Here is a 13438-nt window from a genome sequence, read left to right on the forward strand (position 1 = left end):
TGGTATGAGACTCATGCTGCATGGGATGAGGCTCAAGCTGCAAGGGATGAGGCTTATGCCGCATGCGTTGAGGAGGATGCCGCATAGTATGAGGCTCCTGCCTCATGGGTTGAGGCGGTTGCCGCATAGCATGAGGCTCCTGCCTCATGGTTTGAGGAGGATGCCGCATAGCATGAGGCTCCTCATAGCATGAGACTCCTGCCTCATGGGTTGAGGAGGATGCCGCATAGCATGAGGCTCCTGCCTCATGGGTAGAGGAGGATGTCGCATAGCATGAGGCTCCTGCCTCATGGGTTGAGGAGGATGCCGCATAGCATGAGGCTCCTGCCTCATGGTTTGAGGAGGATGCCGCATAGCATGAGGCTCCTGTGAGGTTCCTGCCTCAAGAGTTGCGTCTGCCTCAAGGGTTGAGGAGGTAGCTGCGCAGAGAGAGGCTCATGCTGTGAAGAATGCGGTTGCTGCATGCGTTGAGGCGGCTGCCTCATAGCATGAGGTTCCTCAAGAGTTGAGGCTCTTGCCTCAAGAGTTGAGGTTCTTGCCTCAAGAGTGGAGGTGGCTGCCGCAAGAGTGGAGGTGGCTGCCGCAAGAGTTGAGGTTGCTGCCTCAAGGATGGTGGAGGTTGCCGCAACGCAAGAGGTTGCTGCCTCGAGGATGGAGGAGGTTGTCGCAACACATGAAGCTCCTGCCTCAAGGGTAGAGGAGATTGCTGCAAAGCATAAGGCTCCTGCCTCAAGTGTTGAGGAGGTTGCCGCATAGCAAGAGGCTCCTGCCTCAAGGAAAGTGGAGGTTGCTGCACAGCGCTGGTATCTGGCAACTCCCAATGCGGCAGCTCACGCGTGGAGGTAGGTTGAGGAACCTCAACATCATACGTCTGGCAGGGTGGACTGCGCAGAGGTGGAGTTGAGGCGGCTGCCTCATGAGCGCTCGCAGGAGGAGGTGTGCTAACCTTCTCTGCCTGAAACTCCTGCATCAACACCGCAAGCTGAGACTGCATTGTCAGCAGCATAGACCACTAGAGTTTAAGAAAGACAACAACAAACGGAGCTACTGTCCGTTGAAACTGAGGGTCTAAAACAGCTGGTGCGGCAACAGACGGAGTTACTGTCTGTTGCGATACCACCTTGCCTCTCTGGGAGGTGTGCAGTTGTCGTACTGCAGCAAGTCCGAACTGACCCAGTGCTAATGGACCACCTAGGAGTTGGACTTGCGCGGAAGGGACCGACTTGCACTTAAAAGCTGCAAGATTTGGTCCATGGTTTCTGCGAGAAACCTCTTCCGCAGACGAGGAATAAAAGGGCTCTCTCGTCTTTGTGTGGGTGGGGTGATCACGTCGGCTACGTGAGTTGGTAACACCCGAAACCACGGAGGGAAACGTCTGTTCGTCGATCAAGGCCTGCTGAACCCATAAGTCCTTCGACATTACTTCTCCCCTGGGCTTGGGAGCTTGTAAGAGGTCCCAGACTAGGCGAACAACTGGCACGAACAGACGAACCCTCGAACGCAACACTGTAACACTTTGCGCTTATCACTTTATCACTTTTGATTTTCTGTTTGCACTTATTTCACTGAACTCGAAACTTTAAGTGGTTTGTACCTGAAACACGCAATTCTCTCCTTCATTAAAAGTTAGTAATTGCGAAAACAGTATTACAATGTAACAGAAAAACATAATGAAAGATAAATAATTCAGTGGCTAGAAAAGAGACTAAACACTAGATCAAATAAACTACGTTTAAAATCTCTCACCGCATAAAGCCTGAGAACAAGAATAAAACTCTAGAAACGTTTACCTTCTTCCCCTAAAGAGACTAGGGAGAAGAGCAAAAACGATAACAACGTTACCCGCTTGAACGAAACGTTTATCCTCCTCTCTCTCCCTCCGTCTCTATCTCTCTCTCTCTCTCTCTCTCTCTCTTGACTTAGCACCTGAGAGAAGAGCCCAATTATATATATCGTTAAAACATATTATTGTTAAAGGAAAAAAACTGAAAGATTTCCCAAATAAAAAGTTCCTTTATTAGAATTAAAACCATTTAAGCTAAGAAAGAATGAACAAAACGCTAGAATCGGTTTACTCTTACTGCAACGTGACACCGTGATAGACTCTCTCTCTATCGTAACGATAGAGCGCAAGTTGAACGTTCTGAACGTCAACAACTGCAGAGACAAAACAAAACGTTAGTTCAACTTTGAAAACAGTACAAGACTATCAAAGAAATTCTTTCAAAAACATTAAAATAGCATAATATGTTAACAGGTAAAAACGAAATGACGGGCTCAATGTTAATTAACTTCGGTTCCAAGAAAAGACCGCCTACTATTAGGAAAGGTCGAATATAAACAAATATAAAAATTAATTTTAATAAGTTTATAATAAAAGGAAGTTAATCAAAGAGGCCTATAAAAGGCGGAGAGATATAAAATAAATCTATAACTTTGTTAAGCAAAATTAAGAGAGTCTATACTCTCTTCGACACCAACACTTCCGTCTAAGGGAAGGGTCGGCCATTTAAAAGTGAAAGAGAGTTCATACTCTCTTCGAACCAAAATTAAATCAAAAATTAAATCAAATTAATTCCAAAAACTTGCTAAGCTAATGATATAGCTTCCTGAATAGCGAAGGCTAAACTCTAGAGCAAATACATCACCAAATCGTGAGCAATAACTCCAGAATCAACAGCGTATCCATGTAGGTCTAGCCGGAGGCACGACAGAGGAAAAATTGAGGTGGTGTTGACAAGAAGTACTGGAGTACCTGACCACAGATGGCGTTGTGGTGTTCACCCCCACCTGTATAGCGATCGCTGGCGTATCCCGACCGTAGATTTCTGTCGGCAACAGAGTTGACAGCTACATGATTATCGGGTAAGATTAATATTGAAAAATTATAAGCTATCATGGTTTCTTGTTTGTATAACTATGCAGGATAAGTTTAGATAATACTTTCATACAAACTATGACCTTATATCTATCATTTCTATAAACATTTCTCTTCCAATATAGAAAATTATGCTCTAGAGTTCCCCTTCACTTCTTGATATGCTACATGAGTCCTTGCTTGCTTGCTTATAGATTGTCCAGCCTTTTGCTGAACATGGGCTCTTGCGTTGGCAGCCCGTCGTACATGAATCCATTTCCCTTATGCCTTTCAGCAAAGGATACTGCTGACAGTGTGCCTAACTTAAGAGCTTATACACAATACATACGGTTCCTAGCAGCTATCTTTTAACCAACAGCTGCAAGGGTTTTTTTTGAGATTTCCTATAAAATTTCCCATTCCTAGTTTCACACACCATCAGTGGAAAGCACGTAAAATATTAAATAGAGAAATTGCGTATCCATTACAATTATATCTATAACTCTTCCATCACCCTTTATGGTCTCTAACCATTTAGCTGTCCAACTTGAAAGGAAGTCCCAGTGTATATGTAAAAGACTTTTTTGTCTGTCGTCACCTACTTACATCCATAATGTCTGTCCTGTTAGATGGCATATTCCCCGCTCCGTATGTCTGGATGATAGCTCCGGCCATCGGAGGCTGCAGGAAAGATCTCACAGTCTCGGCCGATATGGATGGGAAGATGCGGAGCAGACCCACATGTCTGTTCAGACGATCAAAGACCTTGAATTTTTCTAGTCTTGTTGGCCGGAACACCGAGCGATAGTCGACTGAAAGGTAAAGAAAATATTCTTATAATATAACAATAAGAATAATTCATCTGAAACGAAGTCTTATGTACAAAGCTTCTATGATTAAAGAAGATAGGTGAAAACTATGGAAAGTCTTAGATATTCGACAAAGAAATTAAAGCATCAAAAAACTAAATTTTTCTATCAAACGGGAATTATTGGTGCAAGAATACTTAATATCTAATGAGAAATAAATAAACTTATCTTAAAAAAATTACAATAAACCATTTCTTATTAAACTATTACTACTACTGCACTGTACAGTATAGTTCTACTTTCAATATCAAACATGCCTCCATCTGTTAGTATGAAAGATTTTACAGGAGAGACTATGCAGCTCACTAATCTGCTAGGCAGAGGCTAGGGCAAGCAAGGAAACCATTCTGTGGGAGAGGTTCCTACCTGAGGCAAGCCTCAACAGGTTCACAGGGTGCCCTCTTCAAAGAATGTAGTACTGTACCTTGAATGGATATACCAGCAACAGCGATAGGAGGCATGTTGGGAGAGTCGAAAGCCTGCAGTCTGCCCGTGGAGACTTTAGTGGTCCTGTTGCCACGGTACAGCTTGCTGTTGAAGAAAACTGTCACTTCTGGTATCGTGTAACTTCCAGCCATAATGACAGACCCGATGAAGTTGTCCCTCCCGTCTGAGCGAGTCTCAAAGAGAGGAATCTGCGGAAGAAAATGAGAAAGTTAAATGAGAAGTAATGGCAGTCACCTGAACCTGTTATTGTTCAGCACACTTAATTAGGGTGTACTATCCCCTGCTAGGTGTGGCGCCTGAACAACGAGGTGTTGGTACCGACAAATGTTGGGTGGATTAACAAAGTGAGGTTTCAGGTTTGGGCAAGAGAGAAAGGCTTTTGTACTGAACAGGGATTTGGATTCCTGAATTAGAAACATATAGCCTGGTGTTAGGGTCTGTGAGATCATTCAGTGCCAAGATGCAACTGGGGGAAAACCATGAATGGACACCTCAAAGGTAGTTAGGAGGTGAGGGCGTGGAATAGGGAGACAAGGCTATTGGATAGGATATCGACTTAGAAAGTGATGGACAACTATTCAGCATCGAGAAGCCAAAGGATGTGTACTTAAGGTGTGGCGAGGATGTTGGATAGGATAAGAGGCTGTTTTGACGTTGTTACTGTTTGTAGAATGATTTATTGTTAATTTGTTCTCATCATTTATTTATTTCCTTATTTCCTTTCCTCACTGGGCTATTTTTCCCTGTTGGAGCCTTTAGGCTTATAGCATCTTGCTTTACCACCAAGGGTTGTAGCTTGGCTAATAATAATAATAATAATAATAATAATAATAATAATAATAATAACAATAATAATAATAGCTAGGAGGTGAGAGGAGGGAGAGGTGGTTGTAAAAAAAAAAAAAAAGGCAGGAAGTGCTGTGGATATGGAATGGAAGAGGTTGGAAAGCGAGATTGTTGGAATGGATAGAAGGCTTAGAAAACGAGCGAGGTTGCCGGAATGGATAGAAGGCTTGGAAAACGAGCGAGGTTGCCGGAATGGATGGAAGGGTTGGAAAGCAACGTTGTTGGAATGGATGGAAGGGTTGGAAAGCAACGTTGTTGGAATGGATGGAAGGCTTGGAAAGCAACGTTGTTGGAATGGATGGAAGGCTTGGAAAGCAACGTTGTTGGAATGGATAGAAGGCTTGGAAAGCAACGTTGTTGGAATGAATAGAAGGCTTGGAAAGCAACGTTGTTGGAATGAATAGAAGGCTTGGAAAGCAACGTTGTTGGAATGAATAGAAAGCTTGGAAAGCAACGTTGTTGGAATGGAAAGAAGGTTTGGAAAGCAACGTTGTTGGAATGAATAGAAGGCTTGGAAAGCAACGTTGTTGGAATGAATAGAAGGCTTGGAAAGCAACGTTGTTGAAATGGATAGAAGGCAGGCTTGGAAAGCAACGTTGTTGGAATGGATAGAAGGCTTGGAAAGCAACGTTGTTGGAATGGATAGAAGGCTTGGAAAGCAACGTTGTTGGAATGGATAGAAGGCTTGGGAAGCAACGTTGTTGGAATGGATAGAAGGCTTGGAAAGCAACGTTGTTGGAATGGATAGAAGGCTTGGAAAGCAACGTTGTTGGAATGAATAGAAGGCTTGGAAAGCAATGTTGTTGGAATGGATAGAAGGCTTGGAAAGCAACGTTGTTGGAATGGATAGAAGGCTTGGAAAGCAACGTTGTTGGAATGAATAGAAGGCTTGGAAAGCAACGTGTTGGAATGGATAGAAGGCAGGCTTGGAGAGCAACGTTGTTGGAATGGATAGAAGGCTTGGAGAGCAACGTTGTTGGAATGGATAGAAGGCAGGCTTGGAAAGCAACGTTGTTGGAATGGATAGAAGGCTGGCTTGGAAAGCAACGTTGTTGGAATGGATAGAAGGCTTGGAAAGCAACGTTGTTGGAATGGATAGAAGGCTTGGAAAGCAACGTTGTTGGAATGGAAAGAAGGCTTGGAAAGCAACGTTGTTGGAATGGAAAGAAGGCTTGGAAAGCAACGTTGTTGGAATGGATAGAAGACTTGGAAAGCAACGTTGTTGGAATGAATAGAAGGCTTGGAAAGCAACGTTGTTAGAATGGATAGAAGGCTTGGAAAGCAACGTTGTTGGAATGAATTGAAGGCTTGGAAAGCAACGTTGTTGGAATGGATAGAAGGCAGGCTTGGAAAGCAACGTTGTTGGAATGGATAGAAGGCTTGGAAAGCAACGTTGTTGGAATGGATAGAAGGCTTGGAAAGCAACGTTGTTGGAATGGATAGAAGGCAGGCTTGGAAAGCAACGTTGTTGGAATGGATAGAAGGCTTGGAAAGCAACGTTGTTGGAATGGATAGAAGGCTTGGAAAGCAACGTTGTTGGAAAGGAAAGAAGGCTTGGAAAGCAACGTTGTTGGAATGGATAGAAGGCTTGGAAAGCAACGTTGTTGGAATGAATAGAAGGCTTGGAAAGCAACGTTGTTGGAATGGATAGAAGGCTTGGAAAGCAACGTTGTTGGAATGAATAGAAGGCTTGGAAAGCAACGTGTTGGAATGGATAGAAGGCAGGCTTGGAAAGCAACGTTGTTGGAATGGATAGAAGGCTTGGAGAGCAACGTTGTTGGAATGGATAGAAGGCAGGCTTGGAAAGCAACGTTGTTGGAATGGATAGAAGGCTTGGAAAGCAACGTTGTTGGAATGGAAAGAAGGCTTGGAAAGCAACGTTGTTGGAATGGATAGAAGACTTGGAAAGCAACGTTGTTGGAATGAATAGAAGGCTTGGAAAGCAACGTTGTTGGAATGGATAGAAGGCTTGGAAAGCAACGTTGTTGGAATGAATTGAAGGCTTGGAAAGCAACGTTGTTGGAATGGATAGAAGGCAGGCTTGGAAAGCAACGTTGTTGGAATGGATAGAAGGCTTGGAAAGCAACGTTGTTGGAATGGATAGAAGGCTTGGAAAGCAACGTTGTTGGAATGGATAGAAGGCTGGCTTGGAAAGCAACGTTGTTGGAATGGATAGAAGGCTTGGAAAGCAACGTTGTTGGAATGGATAGAAGGCTTGGAAAGCAACGTTGTTGGAATGGAAAGAAGGCTTGGAAAGCAACGTTGTTGGAATGGAAAGAAGGCTTGGAAAGCAACGTTGTTGGAATGAATAGAAGGCTTGGAAAGCAACGTTGTTGGAATGGATAGAAGGCTTGGAAAGCAACGTTGTTGGAATGAATAGAAGGCTTGGAAAGCAACGTGTTGGAATGGATAGAAGGCAGGCTTGGAAAGCAACGTTGTTGGAATGGATAGAAGGCTTGGAGAGCAACGTTGTTGGAATGGATAGAAGGCAGGCTTGGAAAGCAACGTTGTTGGAATGGATAGAAGGCTTGGAAAGCAACGTTGTTGGAATGGATAGAAGGCTTGGAAAGCAACGTTGTTGGAATGGATAGAAGGCTTGGAAAGCAACGTTGTTGGAATGGAAAGAAGGCTTGGAAAGCAACGTTGTTGGAATGGATAGAAGACTTGGAAAGCAACGTTGTTGGAATGAATAGAAGGCTTGGAAAGCAACGTTGTTGGAATGGATAGAAGGCTTGGAAAGCAACGTTGTTGGAATGAATTGAAGGCTTGGAAAGCAACGTTGTTGGAATGGATAGAAGGCAGGCTTGGAAAGCAACGTTGTTGGAATGGATAGAAGGCTTGGAAAGCAACGTTGTTGGAATGGATAGAAGGCTTGGAAAGCAACGTTGTTGGAATGGATAGAAGGCTTGGAAAGCAACGTTGTTGGAATGGAAAGAAGGCTTGGAAAGCAACGTTGTTGGAATGGAAAGAAGGCTTGGAAAGCAACGTTGTTGGAATGGATAGAAGGCTTGGAAAGCAACGTTGTTGGAATGGATAGAAGGCAGGCTTGGAAAGCAACGTTGTTGGAATGGATAGAAGGCAGGCTTGGAAAGCAACATTGTTGGAATGGATAGAAGGCTTGGAAAGCAACGTTGTTGGAATGGATAGAAGGCAGGCTTGGAAAGCAACGTTGTTGGAATGGATAGAAGGCTTGGAAAGCAACGTTGTTGGAATGGATAGAAGGCTTGGAAAGCAACGTTGTTGGAATGGATAGAAGGCTTGGAAAGCAACGTTGTTGGAATGGATAGAAGGCAGGCTTGGAAAGCAACGTTGTTGGAATGGATAGAAGGCTTGGAAAGCAACGTTGTTGGAATGGATAGAAGGCTTGGAAAGCAACGTTGTTGGAATGGATAGAAGGCTTGGAAAGCAACGTTGTTGGAATGGATAGAAGGCAGGCTTGGAAAGCAACGTTGTTGGAATGGATAGAAGGCTTGGAAAGCAACGTTGTTGGAATGGATAGAAGGCTTGGAAAGCAACGTTGTTGGAATGGATAGAAGGCTTGGAAAGCAACGTTGTTGGAATGGATAGAAGGCAGGCTTGGAAAGCAACGTTGTTGGAATGGATAGAAGGCAGGCTTGGAAAGCAACATTGTTGGAATGGATAGAAGGCTTGGAAAGCAACGTTGTTGGAATGGATAGAAGGCAGGCTTGGAAAGCAACGTTGTTGGAATGGATAGAAGGCTTGGAAAGCAACGTTGTTGGAATGGATAGAAGGCTTGGAAAGCAACGTTGTTGGAATGGATAGAAGGCTTGGAAAGCAACGTTGTTGGAATGGATAGAAGGCTTGGAAAGCAACGTTGTTGGAATGGATAGAAGGCAGGCTTGGAAAGCAACGTTGTTGGAATGGATAGAAGGCAGGCTTGGAAAGCAACATTGTTGGAATGGATAGAAGGCTTGGAAAGCAACGTTGTTGGAATGGATAGAAGGCAGGCTTGGAAAGCAACGTTGTTGGAATGGATAGAAGGCTTGGAAAGCAACGTTGTTGGAATGGATAGAAGGCAGGCTTGGAAAGCAACATTGTTGGAATGGATAGAAGGCTTGGAAAGCAACATTGTTGGAATGGATAGAAGGCTTGGAAAGCAACATTGTTGGAATGGATAGAAGGCTTGGAAAGCAACGTTGTTGGAATGGATAGAAGGCAGGCTTGGAAAGCAACGTTGTTGGAATGGATAGAAGGCTTGGAAAGCAACGTTGTTGGAATGGATAGAAGGCAGGCTTGGAAAGCAACGTTGTTGGAATGGATAGAAGGCTTGGAAAGCAACGTTGTTGGAATGGATAGAAGGCTTGGAAAGCAACGTTGTTGGAATGGATAGAAGGCTTGGAAAGCAACGTTGTTGGAATGGATAGAAGGCTTGGAAAGCAACGTTGTTGGAATGGATAGAAGGCTTGGAAAGCAACGTTGTTGGAATGGATAGAAGGCTTGGAAAGCAACGTTGTTGGAATGGATAGAAGGCTTGGAAAGCAACGTTGTTGGAATGGATAGAAGGCTTGGAAAGCAACGTTGTTGGAATGGATAGAAGGCTTGGAAAGCAACGTTGTTGGAATGGATAGAAGGCTTGGAAAGCAACGTTGTTGGAATGGATAGAAGGCTTGGAAAGCAACGTTGTTGGAATGGAAAGAAGGCTTGGAAAGCAACGTTGTTGGAATGGATAGAAGGCTTGGAAAGCAACGTTGTTGGAATGGATAGAAGGCTTGGAAAGCAACGTTGTTGGAATGGATAGAAGGCTTGGAAAACAACCTGGAATGGATAGAAGGCTTGGAAAGCAACGTTGTTGGAATGGATAGAAGGCTTGGAAAGCAACGTTGTTGGAATGGATAGAAGGCTTGGAAAGCAACGTTGTTGGAATGGAAAGAAGGCTTGGAAAGCAACGTTGTTGGAATGGATAGAAGGCTTGGAAAGCAACGTTGTTGGAATGGAAAGAAGGCTTGGAAAGCAACGTTGTTGGAATGGATAGAAGGCTTGGAAAGCAACGTTGTTGGAATGGATAGAAGGCTTGGAAAGCAACGTTGTTGGAATGGATAGAAGGCTTGGAAAGCAACGTTGTTGGAATGGATAGAAGGCTTGGAAAGCAACGTTGTTGGAATGGATAGAAGGCTTGGAAAGCAACGTTGTTGGAATGGATAGAAGGCTTGGAAAGCAACGTTGTTGGAATGGAAAGAAGGCTTGGAAAGCAACGTTGTTGGAATGAATAGAAGGCTTGGAAAGCAACGTTGTTGGAATGAATAGAAGGCTTGGAAAGCAACGTTGTTGGAATGGATAGAAGGCTTGGAAAGCAACGTTGTTGGAATGGATAGAAGGCTTGGAAAGCAACGTTGTTGGAATGGAAAGAAGGCTTGGAAAGCAACGTTGTTGGAATGGAAAGAAGGCTTGGAAAGCAACGTTGTTGGAATGGATAGAAGGCTTGAAAGTGAGGTTGTCGGAATGGAGAGAGAGAGAGAGAGAGAGAGAGAGAGAGAGAGAGAGAGAGAGAGAGAGAGAGAGAGAGAGAGAGAGACCAAATAATTTCACCCAAATGAGACAATATCACTCACCTGCGACCCCGTTATAACGACGGGTTTCCCAAGGTTTTCCAACATGAACGAAAGAGCAGAGGCTGTGTAGGCAAGAGTATCTGTGCCGTGGAGAACAACAAAGCCATCGAACATCTCATAGACGCCCTGAAAGTGAGAAATAATAATAATAATACTAAGAAGAAGAAGAAGAATCTATTCACCTACTGCCAAACAGGACAGAAGGTCAGATCAGTCTATTGTGGGGTTAAATATTACTAGGATAAAGGATTACTTTTGCCGATTGCTCTGAAATATAATATACTAGGATTGTAGGTAATGGCCAGATTGGCATAAACAGGGGACCCATAGGGAAATGGCCTTCAGTCAATAAAAAGAAATTATCTGTTAACACAAAGTTGTCGTATACACTGAGACGTGCCACATGCAGTTAAGTGTCTAATACACTAAAAATTAATTCTTTATCAAAAAATATATAAATAAAATGTCCGAAACTAAACTACTCACTTTGATATCCTTTGCAACACGAATCCAATCATCCATAGTCATGTTGGAGGAATCCAGGAGAGGATCATACTCGTAAACCCAGTAAATAACTCTTCTTTTCTCCTTGCAATCGCTGTAAATAACAATAAGATTATCAGCAAGTTAGGGAAGCTTTATTAACCATTAATTTAAAGCTAAACTGTTGGTGTTCACCAAAGGGGTCCTGGCTACACCTACTTTTTTTTAAATTATATTTTTCCTTTATTATGGATTCCGTTCATGTTTGCTACCCACATTCTTTCAAGATAGGCATTAATAAATAGGTCTTCGCTGCCTCCTTTCGATTCTTATGTCCACTCAATTTTTAGCCTCCTATAAATCAGTACCTGTTTTGTTTATTGAATCTTACTATCAAAACATTCTAAAATAACCTACTTATCCATAGAGTAAAATAACGGTCATAGAAAACGGCAAATCGAGAACTATGACCACGTATAGAAAACGGGATCTAGATATCTAACTGAACGGGAATAGGAAGAATTAAGTTTTGCTAACAATCATCATGAAATACATTAGATTATAAAGTTGCAGAAAAGCTTTACAAACAATAATCATTAAATAAATTATTATGATTATTAACTTATAAAAACAACTGGTACTAACGGCAAAACCAAGGGAGGATTTGAGTGCGAATTGAAGCGTCTTTGGGCGTATATTTCATCGTGCATGTGAGGATACCGTCGGATGTTCGTCTCTAGTTCCCGGGGGATTGGAGCAAGACCTGGAACGGAAAGGAAATGTGAAGTTTGCAAGAAAAGGCACAAGTTATTGGTGTTAAAGGTAGCACTAGATTGTAAGATAATACATACATACATACATAAATACATATATAATACATATATTATACATACATACATATATTATACATACATACCGTACATACATACATACATACATTTTCCTACAATATAATTCTATCAATTGTCATATCTACATCCGCATTGAGATTATAATAAACGAAAACAACATTGCCGCGTATGCTGAGTGACGTCACCAGGAAATACGATGTACAGAAATCTAACGTTTGAGGAAAATAACGCAGTGCTCTCAACCCTCATTATAAATTTTCGTTAAATTTTCAAAAATAACGTTCATTGCTCTACTTTTACATCAATTAATAAATTGAATAATAGAAAACTTTCTATTGTTATTATACGGTTATTACTGATATCATATATTTTTCGGAAAGGTTGGCAGTTGTGAAGAGGAACTCAAGATTTAAAATATGTTTTTCCTTGTTTTGCTCAGACTGTTTTTATAAAAACTCTCACTTTTCTTCCGACATTCTATGGATATAACGAGAAAGAGAAGTGGCGAAGAAAGAAGAGAAAAAAGTAATAGCAGTGTTATTGGTCTCACGAAAAATAACAATCATAAGTTATTGGTCTGAGTGTTAGAAAAGTTTTGAAAGGTGACGTGTTTTAATATAATCTCCAGTGGACAGTGAAAATCAGTGATGGACGTAGTTATTCCTTCAATTTGAAACTTAGTAAGTGTTGCGTATATAAGTATAATCATTCATATGAATAAAACTTGTTTATAAATCATAAAAGAAATTATTAAATGAAAAAAAAATGATTAGAAAAATCGAAAACCTTTTTCTAAATCCGATGTATTACAAATAATCTACAGATTGTCTATTAGAAGATGTATGATGGCTTAATGCCCATAAAACTTAGGTAAGAAATACTGGCAAAAGGAAAAGTATATAGATGAGAGCCATGTTTAGCATATTAGAAATATAGTTGTGAATAGCTGTAGTTTTAAAGGAAACTTGGGCAAAGAAAAAAAATACAAAGGTGAATAGTATAAAAGAATTAATTTTGCTTGAAATCAATTGTGTGTTTTCGGTTACGTGTGCAAGAATCTGTATTAGAAATGTTTTCAGTTTTCAATAGTTTTTAGGTTCAATTGAAATCAATAGCCATGAGTTGCTAGTTAAACAACACATCTATAAACTTTAAAACAGTGGAGTATATCATACACATACAGAAATTATATATATTATACATTATACAGTATATATATATATATATATATATATATATATATATATATATATATATATATGCATAAACATACACACACATACATACATATAATATATATATATATATATATATATATATATATATATATATACATATACATATAAATATATGCATATATATATATACATATATATACATATACATACATATATATATACATATACATACATATATATACATATATATACACACACATATATATATATATATATATATATATATATATATATATATTTACATACATACATTATATATATAATATATATAATATAT

General features: G+C 41.0%; 1 protein-coding gene across 4 annotated transcripts in view; it reads right to left on the reverse strand.

Annotated features, from left to right (window-relative positions):
• The window catches only part of LOC137628783 (L-asparaginase 1-like), a 303952-nt gene that overhangs the window by 71610 nt on the left and 218904 nt on the right, over nt 1-13438 (reverse strand). For all 4 annotated transcript variants that reach the window (XM_068359997.1, XM_068359999.1, XM_068359996.1 and 1 more), the window contains 5 exons: nt 11718-11835; nt 11076-11187; nt 10590-10715; nt 4151-4361; nt 3464-3669 (listed from right to left, as the gene is read on the reverse strand). In XM_068359997.1, the coding sequence (XP_068216098.1) occupies nt 3464-3669; nt 4151-4361; nt 10590-10715; nt 11076-11187; nt 11718-11835 (773 nt within the window). The remainder of the gene's footprint in view (nt 1-3463; nt 3670-4150; nt 4362-10589; nt 10716-11075; nt 11188-11717; nt 11836-13438) is intronic.

This window comes from Palaemon carinicauda, chromosome 36, assembly GCF_036898095.1.
Source record: "Palaemon carinicauda isolate YSFRI2023 chromosome 36, ASM3689809v2, whole genome shotgun sequence".
Lineage (NCBI taxonomy): Eukaryota > Metazoa > Arthropoda > Malacostraca > Decapoda > Palaemonidae > Palaemon > Palaemon carinicauda.